We start from the raw sequence: 13623 nt of genomic DNA on the forward strand, positions 1-13623 counted from the left end.
TCAGTAATTTGACTATCATCTTTCCAATGCTGGAAAATAATTGTAAAATTATTACCACATCCTAATTAACTACTGTGGGACAGGTATTTTCCCCAGATCATTTTCATACCTTAATAAATTTGGTATTAAGACTCAGAAAGAGTAAGTAACCTGTCCAAAATCAACAATGCTAGAAAAAAGAGGAGTTGGGATTTTAACCAAGGACAATCTGACTCAAGGCAATATAACTTTTAAGTATGTTTTTAATGCTCTAAAACCAAAATAAAATTCAAATTTTTGAGTTTGAAAACCAAATATAAAATTACCCCTTTTTGCTACAAGCTATGCATATCATAATCATCTTGGTAATTCATAAATAAAATGACTTAAAATTTTCCTGCATTTTTCCTATAGCAAAATTGCTGTTATCCAGTCACTAATACCTACAGAGGTCATATTAATTTTTCAAGCACAGTTACAAAGAATATCTTTGTAGATAATCAGAGAAATTTGAATATGGACTGTATAGTAAACAGTATTATTCCAATGTTAAATTTCTTGGGTATGATAATGATGTCTTTATGTAAGAGAATGTTCTTCTTAAGAGACCTATGACATGTAATTAGTGGTGAGTTGTTGGGATATCTATACCTTACTTTCAAACGGTTTGTCAAAAAGTGTATGTATCTGTGATGTTAGCAACTGGATCTAGGTGAATGTATGGTATTCACTAAATCAGTGGTCGCCAACCGGTGGTCCGCAGACCACTGGTGGTCCATGAGGTCCGAAAGGTTGGCAACCACTGCACTAAACTATTCCTTCAATTTCTTATAGCTCGGCAATTTTTCAAAATTAAAATGGTAGAGGGATGAAACACAAATGACGAAACATTCACCATCAAGTCATTAAATCAACATTTTGATATATAGAGATATTTATAGATTATGCAATTATTCTGAATTCTTTATAACTTAAGGTAAATATAAAAATAAATATATAAGTACATTAAGTAATAAATTATGTAAGTAGAAAAAAAAAGAAATCTAATGCTGCCTTGGCCAGGTGGCTCAATGGGTTGGAGCATCGTCCTGTATACCAGAAGGTTGCGGGTTGATTTGCAGTCAAGGCATATACCTAGGTCAGTGGTCGGCAAACCGTGGCTCACAAGCCACATGCGGCTCTTTGGCCCCTTGAGTGTGGCTCTTCCACAAAATACCATGTGCAGGCGTGCACATACAGTGTGACTGAAACTTCGTGGCCCATGCACAGAAGTCGGTTTTTTGGCCTGGGCGAGTCTATTTTGAAGAAGTGGTGTTAGAAGAAGTGGGGGTACGTTCGCTGAGGTCGACCCCTCAGGTTGAGGATATTTTTTAGCAAAGGCCAGCTTAGGAGTACCCTAATTAAGTTAACAACAATGTACCTACCTATATAGTTTAAGTTTAAAAAATTTGGCTCTCAAAAGAAATTTCAATCGTTGTACTGTTGATATTTGGCTCTGTTGACTAATGGGTTTGCCGACCACTGACTTAGGTTACAGGTTCAATCCCTGGTCAGGAGGCAACCGATCAATGTTTCTTTCTCATATCAATGTTCCTTTCCCTCTCCCTCTCCCTTCCTCTCTCTCACAGTGGTTCTGAACCTTCCTAATGCCGCGACCCTTTAATACAGTTCCTCATGTTGTGGTGACCCCCAACCATAAAATTATTTTCATTGCTACTTCATAATTGTAATTTTGCTACTGTTATGAATCGTAATATAAGTATCTGATATGCTATATGTGTTTTCCGATGGTCGTGACCCACAGGTTGAGAACCGCTGCTCTAGAATCAATAAAAACATATCCTCAGGTGAAGATTAAAAAAAAAAAAAAGAACTCTAATGTTAAAAAATCTCAAATAAGGATACCCATAGTAGAGAAGGAATACTAGGCAGAAAAAATGAGTAGTAAACAATATGGGCCTGTGTTGTGGGTTGAATTATGCTCTCCTCCCTGCCCTTCATATATTGAAGTCCTACTCTCCAGGACCTCAGAAGGAGACCTGATTTAAAGATAAGGTCTTCACAGAGGTTAATCAAGTTGAAATGAGGTTATCAGACTGGACTCTAATCCAATGACTGATACTTTTATTTGGAGACAGATATACAGAGAGAATATCATGTGAACATGGCTATCTACAAGCCAAGGAAAGAAGCCTAGAATGGATCCCTCCTTCACAGTCCTCAGAAGGAAGCAATCCTTCCAGCTCCTTGATTTCAGACTTTTAGCATCCAGAACTGTGAGACAAAATTCTATTGTTTAAGCCACCCAGTTAGTGGTACTTTATTAAGAAATCCTAGCAAATGAATACCACGTTCAGTAATTAATATCTATGATTTAAATAATGTACTTGAAATATTTATAATGTTCCTTTTCTAGTCTGTCAATAAAAGCAATACATATAGAGAATTTTAAAACTTAAAAATTATTCTTTCTCTCTTTTTTTGTTGTTAATTCTCACCTGAGGATATTTTTTTCCATTGATTTTAAAAGAGTAGAAAGGAGGGGGGAAGGGGAGAGAGAAACATCAATGTGAGAGAGACATGTTGATTGGTTGCCTCCCACAGGCACCCAGATAGGGGCTGGGGATCAAACTCCCAACCCAGGTAAGTTCCCTTGACCGGAATTGAACCTGAGACCCTCTGGTGCACGGGCTGACACTTTAAACACTGAACCACGCTGGCCAGACCCCTTCTCTTTCAAATGATATAAAATCATGGTTTTTTTGTATTTTTTAGGAAGATTACTCAACTAAAATGGATATTACAGTCTCCTATTCTCACTTTCATATCAATCTAATGATGTTCATTCTATTTGCCACCAGTGAGCATAAGTTTAAAATCAGAATATATGCATAGTAAGTCTGGCAGTACAATTTCAATTTACTGATTAGACTTTTTCCATAAAAAATAATCCTTACCCAAACCTTTTAGGACAATTACAGAACACTTTAAATATAGATGTCAAAATGAATTGAAAATATTCAAACTTTGCTGTTATTCCAGAAATCAACTCTGAACACTAACAAGTACATTTTAGAAAAAGGTATGGAATATCTTTCTTTTAAAATCCAGTGCTGGCTTAGCTTAACTATCAACTTATTTGTTTCCTTAATTCAAATATTAACATATTATTTATAAAAATAAAAAATGCATGAGAACTTTCTCTTACCAATCCTTGGATCAGGATAAGGCACTTCATGTAAATTAGTATAAAATGCTTCTAGCTCAAATGGTTCCTTCTTGTGGAATGTAATGACCTTTGAGAATGGAGCAGGATGGTTCTTACAGAATACTTCACATTCCCTAACATGGAGTGAGAAAACACTCAGTTTAAAACAAATAGAAAGTTGCCTATGAAAATAATTACAGAATCCACCTCATTTTTAATTCATAAGTAGCAATTATAAAGGCCTCTCTCCATGCACAAAGTATAGAAAAATAAATTGTTTGTACTATTAACCTGGATTTTGACAGGCTTATGGCTCAAAGATTTTAGAATGTCTGTCATCGTAATAGTTCTACTAAAAAAAAAAAAAAGTACCTGAGAATAGGTATATGTTAAGGCCAATAGAGATAGATTTTTTAAAAATGTTTTTTGCTTACATCTGAGGACCAAATCCTACCCATTAGTTTCCAAAATACTTTCATATGGAACTTTTTTTATTCTAGCTTCTTTAAAAAGGAACTTTTATTTGAAAAGAATTTCAAACTTACAGAATTGTGCAAGAATAAACAGAGTAACACTCACACACACACACACACACATATATTTTAAATATATTTTTATTGATTTCAGAGAAGAAGGGAGAGGAAGAGAGAGATAGAAATATCAATGATGAGAGGGAATCATTGATTGGCTGCCTCCCACAAGCCCACCACCGGGGACCGAGCTCGCAACTCAGGCATGTGCCCTTGACCGGAATCGAACCCAGGACCCTTGAGTCTGCAGGCCAATACTCTACACACTGAGCCAAACTGGCTAGGGCACTATATATATTTTTAACCTAGATTTGTTATTATTAACATTTTACCCCATTTGTTTCATAATTTGAGTGTACACACACTGTCAATGTATGTGTATATTTTTTTCTGAAACAACTGAGGCTGTTACATACATTTATGGCCATTTACCGTTAAATACATCAATGTGTTTTTCCTAATAGGGATATTCTCTAATATGACAACAGTACAACTGTCAACTTTATAAGTTTACATTGACACTTTAATGTATAATCCATATTTCAATCTTTTAAGTTGATGTAATAATGTCATTTGTAGTATTTTCTTCTCTCCAGTACAGGCAATTTAAAAACCTACAAAGTAATTCCTATTCATCAAGTAGTATAACAGTTTTATAACTGTTGTTTAGAGTGTCCCAGAAACACATTCTTCAATACATAGCATCATCTTATTAATTAGGCAAGGTTTAAAGTTTTCACATTCATGGACCATTTCTCTATCCTAGTATTCAAGAACCCAATACCTTCTATTTTCTTATTGTAGTCACTAAGATATATTTACTTTAAAATTTAACTTTGTATATATTTTCTTTATTTTAAATCTATATTGTTGAGAGTATTACAGATAAACCCCTTTACCTCCCTATTGCCCCTCTCCACCTGGTTCTGTCCCAGAGCTAAGTCTTCAACACCCTATTGTCTGTGTCCACAGGTAATGCATATCTATATCTATCTATATCTATCTATATCTATATCTATCTATCTATCTATCTATGTAAAAGGCTAAGGTCCAACCATCCGACCAGCCAGTAGGTATGATGTGCACTGATCACCACGGGGCAGATGCTTAACACAGGAGCTGTCAAGCTGCGGTGACTTGGCAGCAACAGTTCTTGGGTGATGCACCCCGGAACCAGAGAGGAGAGATTCCGATTCCTTGTGGGGCCGCGCAATTCCACCTTTGGACGTGGGTTGTTGTTGCTGGGGCACTGTTGGCCCCAAATCAGCTTTACTGTACATTTGTGTTCCACACCCTGTAAGACAGTAACTTTGCAGAGTGCCCTCTCGCACTCCGAGACCCCTCGGGGGATGTCGGAGAGCTGGTTTTGGCCAGATCCCCACAGGCCAGGCCAAGGGACCCCACCTGCTGGAAGGACCCCGCTCACTCTACAGACGCCCTGCGAGCCACAGCACTGCTCCAGGTGTATTTGTCTGGGAGGGACTGCAGGAGGTTGGCTCCAGGGCGTGTCCAGCCTCTCATCCAGTCTCACCCTGCTGGCCATCTCCTAATTACCTTTCGATGTGCACAAATCCATGCACCAGGTCACTACTATGCATATGAGTTCTTTGGTTAATCTTTTCCTGCCCCTCCTCCCCTTTGCCTCTGAGATTTGTCAGTCTGTTCCATATTTCCATGCCTCTGGTTCTATTTTATTCATCAGTTTATTTTGTTCATTAGATTCTTTGTTCATTTACTTTGATTTTTAGATTCAATTGCTGACATACATTTATTGCCATTTGATATTGTTCATATTTTTTATCTTCTTACTGATTTTCTCTGTTTTTAAGATTCTTTCTTTGTCTTTATCCCTTGGTATTTTAATAATAATGTGTCTTGGTGTGGGCCTCCTTGGATTCCTTTTGTTTGGGGGCCTCTATGCTTCCTGGACTTGTAAGTCTATTACTTTCACGAGGTAGGGGAATTTTTGTCATTATTTCTTCAAATAGGTTTTCAATATCTTGCTCTCTCTCTTCTCCTTCTGGCACCCCCATAATTTGAATGTTGGTACACTTGAAATTATCCCAGAGGCTCTTTATACTATCTTCATATTTTTAGATTATTTTTTTCTTTTTGCTCTTCTGATTGGGTGCTTTTTGCTTCACAACCAAAAGGTTGCTGGTTTGATTCCTGGTCACATGCCTGGAGTTTCGGACGCAATCCCCAGGAGAGGGTGTACAGAAGGCAGCTGATCTATGGTTCGCTTTCACATCAATGTTTCTCTCTCTCTCTCTCTCTCTGAAATAAAAAACACAAACATATTAAAAAGTAACTTACCCAGACCCAGTTCCATCTTCAAAAGAGGTCTTCCATCGTAATGTGATTGAGTAGGGAATAATGTCCGTTATGGAAAACTCACGCACTTTAAATGCTGGTGAGAGAATCGCACACTGCCAATAAAATGGACATCATATTTAAATCAAAACACATACTAGATTACCCTTGATTAAACTGCTTAATAAAGTCCTTGCAATAAAATTGTTACATTTTAAAAATTACTGTTTAATGGTAAAACTAGTTAAAATTTAAAAGTGTTGCCCAGCTGGTGTGATTCAGTGGCTAAGTGTCGACCTATGAGTCAGGAGGTCACAATTCGATTTCTGGTCAAGGCACTTGCCTGGGTTGCAGGCCCAATCCAGTAGGGCGTGCAGGAGGCAACTGTTCAATGATTTTCTTTCATGATTGATGTTTCTATCTCTCTCCCTCTCTCTTCATCTGAAATCAATAAAAAATGTATTTTTTAATAAAAGCGTCAGAGTACTTTTTCTGTGACCTTATACAAATTAATACAAAAATATTTTAAAACCCCAAAAAAGAATTTTTAATCGGAATAATTATATGGATTCATAAAATAAATGTTATTTCAGTAGAGTTATAAACATACTGTTTTATGATAGTGTATAATTATAAATAGCTTGGCTGGTGTGGCTCAGTTGTTGAGTATCGACTTCTGAACCAGGAGGTCACAGTTTAATTCCGGTCAGGACACATACCCAGGTTGCAGGCTTGATTTCTGGTAAAGGGCCTGCAAGAGGCAACCAATCAATGATTCTCTCTCATCATTGATGTTTCTATCTCTCTCTCCACCTCCCTTCTTTTCTGAAATCAATAAAAATATCCTTAACAAAAATAAAAAATAGGAAAGGCATAAGACTTACTTTTCAGAAATAATTTCAATTTACTTTTAGCCTATTGACAAGTGGTTAGAATAGATAATATTTAAACTCCTTTTAGGTCAGTCACCATATTTCTGGAAAAATATACATTCCAAAATAAAATAATATTAATCATACCTGTAATGCACATCCTCTTGCAACAGCTTCATCAGCATTTAATGTGGTACTTATGTCTTTAAGAAAGAATTTAGTGATTTGTTCCTTTACTGCAGGAATTCGAGTTGCTCCTCCTACAATTTCTATACTACTTATGTCTTCACGCTGTAAGTCTGGAAAGCAAAATGTTTTTGAGAAAAATAGGTAATCTTTGTAACAATGTAAAAAGTAGACCTTGGAAAGTACTTTATTAAAAAGTGAATTTTTTCATTTGCTTAAAACAAGAATAAAAGGAAAGAAGATGGGCAAATAAAAGGTGAAATTTAATAAATACTATCTATGTGTCAGGCACTGCACTTGGTGATGGAGTGACAATAACAACAAGCACCTTTGGGCTTTATTATTTATTTATTTATTTACTTCTTTTTAATATAGTTTTACTGATTTCAGAGAGGAATGGAGAGAGAGATAGAAACATCAATGATTGACTGGCTGCCTCCTTCATGCCCCCTACTGGGGATCGAGCCCACAATGTGTCCTTGACTGGAATCGAACCTGGGACCCTTCAGTCCGCAGGCTGATGCTCTATCCACTGAGCCAAACCAGCTAGGGCCTCATGGGCTTTAAAGGGACTCTCCACAGTCCTTCAATGTTTTATCTTTCACCTCCCAAATCCACACAGAAAGAAATTTTTTTAAAGGACAAATACACTTTTTTCCTTGGGAACAGTTTTCAATTATAATTTTTTTCCATAGAAGGTACTTTTAATTATTACCAAAAACTTTGACAACAAGCAAGCATATCCCCATTTCTACTTTTAAAAAATATTTAATCCTCACCTGAGGATATTTTTCTATTGATGTTGAGAGAGAGTGGAAGGAAGGGAGGAGAGGTAGAGAGAAAGGGAAATATTGATGTGAGAGACACATAGATTACTTGCCTCCTGCACGTGCCCCGACCAGAGCTGGGGAGACCAGAACTAGGGATCGAGTCTGCAACTGAGTTATGTGCCCTTGACCGGAATCAGACCGCTCAGTCTACAGGCCAATGATCTAACCACTGAGCAAACCAGCTAGGGTCCCATTTCTACTTTACTTTCATCTTAGAAATCTTCTAAACACCTCAGTTTTTACTAGCATTAGTTTTATGATATAAACAATAAAATGAACCAGGATAAGTTCTCAAAAATCCAGATTTCTACTACCTTATTTTTATGAATAAAGAGTGAGTCATAATCTCCTCCTCTAAAATGAGAAATACAAATCTTCAAAAAACAGATGAAGGTTTATAGTTTTACCATTTCCTACACCAGAGATTTTCAACTTTTTTCCTCTCATAGCACATATAAACTAATTTCTAAAATTCTGTGGCACACCAAAATTATATTTATTGCTGATCTCACAAGAAAATAGGTATAATTTTGATTCATTCACAGTGTATGGTTATTGTTGTGCTGGCTGCTGTCATTTTTTTATTTGATAATCTAAGGGGGGAAAATGTCATTGCCCCTGATTAAATAGTCAGGTATATATATGTTTTAAAAATTCTTGCAGCACACCGGTTGAAAATTGCTGTCCTATACCATTCAAATGAGTAACACCATGCTACAGTTTCGATGGTTAGTCTAAAAACCTCCACTTACTAGCTTGTTCCAGTACTGCTTTTAATGGTGGTTCAACTCTGGCAAAGAGGGAAACACATAATTGTTCAAATTGAGCCCTGTGGAAAAATGAAATGAAATTCACTATTTTGAGACCTAAATATCAAGCATATCTTCTAAAATAACAGAATGTAAACATTATAAAATAAGCAAACACTTTCCCAACTGAAAACATACATGGTACCTGTTCATTTTACTAGAAACATCAAGATCATTCATGAAACACTCGATGTTCAGTGGAAGATCTGACGCATTTGCACTCATTAGCTTCTTTAGTTTCTCACATTCCTGATACAAACGCAACAAGGCTCGAGCATTTTCTTTCACATTTATCTTATATTTGGTCTTGAACTCATCACAGAAGTAGTCTACTAAAGCCTCATCAAAGTTCCTGCCACCCAAATATGGATCAAAGGTAGTAGCCAAGACCTGTTTAATTGAAAAAACCAGAACTGAATTTTCAGAAATATAGATGTTTTCAAACAAACAAATAAACAAAAATACCCTTTAAAAATTAAAATAAAATCAAACCCAAAAAACTTGTCAAAAATCACTGGGGTGCCAAATTTGAAGTCACTTATCTCAATTATAATTTATATTTAGCCAAAATATTTACCCATTCTGAATTATCTGCTTTAGGTTACAGATCAACATATCATAATTTAAGAATAACTCTAGCCTGGCCAGTGGATGAGCATCGACCTATGAACCAGGAGGTCATGGTTCAATTCCTGGTTAGGGCACATGCTCAGGTTGTGGGCTATAATCCCAGTATAGGATGTGCAGGAGGCAGCCGACCAATGATTCTCTCTCATTATTGATGTTTCTATCTCTCTCTCCCTCTCCCTCTCCCTTCCTCGCTTAAATCAATAAAAATATATTTAAAGAAAATAACACTAATCTACACTAATAAAAGACAAAGATGCTAATTGACTATACCTTTGCTATGCCCCAAGCCATGCCCACCAGCCAATCAGAGCGACTATATGCAAATTAACCCAACCAAGATGGAGGCCATGGAGCTGGAACAAGCAGGAGGCTCAGTTGCCTAGGCAATGGAGGAAGCCAAGCTTCCCACCTGCCCTGAGCCGGCTGTGGCCTCCACTCCTGGCAACAAAGTTTCAATCATAGAAGACAAATAAATCACAGATACCTGCTTCCAGCCAGCCTCCACTGGGAGCTTGGGAGGCTGGGGGCCGTGGCCAGCCTGCAAACAGCCATCAGCCCCTCACCCAGGCTGGCCACACCCTCATAGGGTGAGGGACCCCACTGGGGGGCTTAGCCAGCCTGAAAACAGCCCTAAGCCCCTCACCCAGACTGGCCAGGCACCCCAGCAGGAACCCCCCACCCTGAAGGGACTGTGGCCAGCCTGCAAACGGCCCTCAGCCCCTCACCCAGATGGCCAGGCACCCCAGTGGGGATCCCCACACTGAAGGGGCTGTGGCCAGCCTGCAAACAGGCATCAGCCCCTCACCCAGGCTGGCCAGGAACTCCTAAATAATAAAAGGCTAATATGCAAATTGGCCCTAACAGCAGAACGACTGGGGATGACTGGTCACTATGACACACACTGACCACCAGGGGGCAGATGCTCAATGCAGGAGCTGCCCCCTGGTGGTCAGTGTGCTCCCACAGGGGAAGCTCTCCTCAGCCACAAGCCAGGCTGATGGCTGCCAGTACAGTGGTAGTGGTGGGAGCCTCTCCCACCTCCTCAGCAGCGCTAAGGATGTCAGACTGCAGCTTAGACCTGCTCCCCGCTGGCAAGTGGACATCCCCCGAGGGCTCCTGGGCTACGAGAGGGATGTCTGACTGCCAGCTTAGGCCCAATCCCCCGGGGAGCGGGCCTAAGCCAGCAGGTGGTCATCCCCGATGGGTCCCAGACTGGGAGAGGGCACAGGCTGGGCTGAGGGCCCCCCCCCCCCGAGTAGACAAATTTTTGTGCACTAGGACTCTAGTTCTGAAATAAGTGAGTTACAACAACTAAAACTTTACCATTACACACCTTTTTATTCTATAACAGCACTGAACAGGTAGGCCAAAAACAGTTTAACAGAACAAAGAAATAATCATAAATATATAACCAAAAATAAAGTACCCAAGAAAAGCTGATCCAAAGGTTAAACTTAAAATACTATAATTGGTCAATTTATAGATCAGGGAGTAGAACTTCAATTATTTAAAAAAAAAAAAAACTAGGCTATTTTTATAAAAATACAGAAAAACAAAAGAATACATGAGATAACAAAAAAGAACACAGAAAAGTATGAAGAAGAAAGACAAGAATTTGACATGGTAAGCATGCTGAGCAATAAGCCCCAGCTAGCAATCAGGTGGAACAGGAATAGAAGTCACAGAACTTTAACACCAGAGCTCTTGAAATCATAGGACCAAGACGTGTAGTCTCTCCCCCTACAGTAGAGGGCAGAAATGACTACTTACAAAGTGACTACTAAAACATGGAATCCCACTGTTTGTGTTTTCCGTCAGCATTTTTTTTCCCCCAATAAGGATGGGTGGTGGAATAGTGGTAAGCATGATGGTAGGAAGTGAGTGTAATCTGACTGGAATGTCCTCCCGCAGACTAGCACGGGGAATCCATGCACAGACTTCTCACACGGTCCAGTATCATGCAAAATTAAATGCAAAATTGTATCGATATGTGACTTGTACAAATGTGCATCCTCCTGGAGAGAACAACTTTTACCAAACTTTCGAAGGGTTCTATGATCACTACTCTAAGGTATTTACTAAAAAGGAAAGAAAATTTTCATTTAATTTTCCTTAAATTAAAATTCAAGACTAACTACCAAGAATGAAACCAATTTACAGAAAACTACCTTACATTCAGTGTGAGTCATCTCCATTTAATTTTCTGATATGAAGGATGATGTTATCTACACTAATAAAAGAGAAACATGCAAACTGGTGTCACTCCGCTACCCTTCCCATTGGCTAATCAGGGCGATATGCAAATTAACTTCCAGCTAAGATGGTGGCTGGCAGCCAGGCAGCTTGAAACTAACATGAGGCTTGCTTGCTTCAGTGACGGAGGACTCCAATGTTCCCCGCCTGCCGCTGCCAAACTCTGAGCTTGCAGTTTGAAACATTGTTACAAATATAGAATCTAAACAAAACCCCAGAAACCTGCTTTCAGCCAGCCGGGATCTCAGAGCTGGAGTTGAAACAGTGTTTCGATTATAGAACACAAACAAACCAGATACCTGCTTTCAGCAGCCGAGGCCTAAGAGCTGGAGCCAAGCCTCAGAGCTAAAGCTGGCCCAGAATAAAAAAGAAAAAAAGGAGCAGTTGGGAGCTTCAGTCACCCGCCAGCCTGAAAACAGCCATCAGCCCCTCACCCAGACTGGCCAGGCACCCCAGTGGGGACCCCCACCCTGAAGGGTGTGTGACCAGCTGCAAACAGCCATCATCCCCTCACCCAGGCTGGCCAGGCACCCCAGTGGGGACTCCCACCCTGATCCAGGACACCCTTCAGGGCAAACCAGCTGGCCCCCACCCGTGCACCAGGCCTCTAGCCTATATAGTAAAAGGGTAATATGCCTCCTAGGACCGGGATCAGTGGAGCCGCGAGGCCTCCCGGCACCGGGATCAGCGTGACAGGGGGCAGCGCCCAAACCCCCTGATCACCCTGTGGCTCTGTGTGTGACAGGGTACGGCGCCCCAACCCCCTGATCGGCCCTGCTCTGTGTGTGACGGGGTAGAGCCATAACCTTCCCATTGGCCCTGCCCTGGGTGTGACAGTGGCGGCGCCCCAACCCCCTGATCATTCTTGCTCTGTGGGTGATAGAGGGCAGCGCCCCAACTGCCCCCCACGGGCCCTGCTCTGTGTGTGACGGGGTATAGCCATAACCTCCCCATTGGCCCTGCCCTGAGTGTGACAGGGTGTGGCGCCCCAACCCCCTGATCCGCCCTGCTCTGTGTGTGACAGGGGGCGGTGCCCCAACTCCCCTATCGGCCCTACTCTGTGAGTGACAGGGGGAGCTCCTCAACCCCCTGATCGGCCCTGCTCTGTGTGTGACAGGGGGCATCGCCCCAACCCCGATTGGCCCTGCTCTGTGCGTGACAGGGTATGGAGCCCCAACCCCCTGATCGGCCCTGCTCTGTGCGTGACGAGGTGGCGCCGCAACCTCCCCATCGACCCTGCCTTGAGTGTGACAGGGGCCAGTGCCCCAACCCCCCAATCGGCCCTACCCTGAGCGTGACTGAGGGTGGCATCGCAATCTCCCAATCCGCCCTGTTCTGTGCATGACAGGGGGCGGCGCCCCAACTCCCCAAGCAGCCCTGCTCTGAGCCCGACCAGGGGCTGCACCTAGGGATTGGGCCTGCCCTCTGCCATCCGGGAGCAGGCCTAAGCCAGCAGGTAGTTATCTCCCGAGGGGTCCCAGACTGCGAGAGGGCACAGGCTGGGCTGAGAGACCCCCCCCCCCCCAGTGCACAAAAATTTGTGCACCTGGCCTCTAGTTTATATAAACTACTAGTGGCCCAGTGCACAAATTCATGCACATTGAAAGGAAATTAATTAGAAGAAATATTTTAATATCGCTATTCGCCCTTTCTCTATGATAGAAGTGTCAACCAAATTCACGACTGACAATGACATATTGAAACAAACCCGTGCATATGGCATCAGTGAGAGCTTTATATATATATTGATAAACTTGCTTAATTAGACCTGCTTTCTGATTTAGCTAAACTTTTTCCAGCCCAGTGAAGCACTCCAACTTCTCTTTCAGGTAATTGTCAGCAACACAGTGGTAAATATCAACATGAAGAAGATTATTATTGTAGATCATGCAAGGAGAACAAAGGGTAAAATATTTAACTGCAGCAGTGTTTGACTATATTCTGTGCAGTGTGAAAACTTAAAGTCATTTTCAAGGTCCACCATTTCTTACTTCTTTTCAGTCAGGTCAAGTG

General features: G+C 40.8%; 1 protein-coding gene across 1 annotated transcript in view; it reads right to left on the reverse strand.

The window, feature by feature from the left end:
* HSPA4L (heat shock protein family A (Hsp70) member 4 like) overlaps positions 1 to 13623 on the reverse strand; it is a 51969-nt gene that overhangs the window by 21907 nt on the left and 16439 nt on the right. The window contains exons 7-11 of the mRNA XM_081091757.1: positions 8873 to 9117; positions 8671 to 8747; positions 7050 to 7201; positions 6034 to 6146; positions 3188 to 3321 (exon numbers count right to left, since the gene is read on the reverse strand). Of these exons, the coding sequence (XP_080947883.1) occupies positions 3188 to 3321; positions 6034 to 6146; positions 7050 to 7201; positions 8671 to 8747; positions 8873 to 9117 (721 nt within the window). The remainder of the gene's footprint in view (positions 1 to 3187; positions 3322 to 6033; positions 6147 to 7049; positions 7202 to 8670; positions 8748 to 8872; positions 9118 to 13623) is intronic.

This window comes from Myotis nattereri (genome assembly GCF_964212035.1).
Source record: "Myotis nattereri genome assembly, chromosome: 5".
NCBI classification, from domain to species: Eukaryota; Metazoa; Chordata; class Mammalia; order Chiroptera; family Vespertilionidae; genus Myotis; species Myotis nattereri.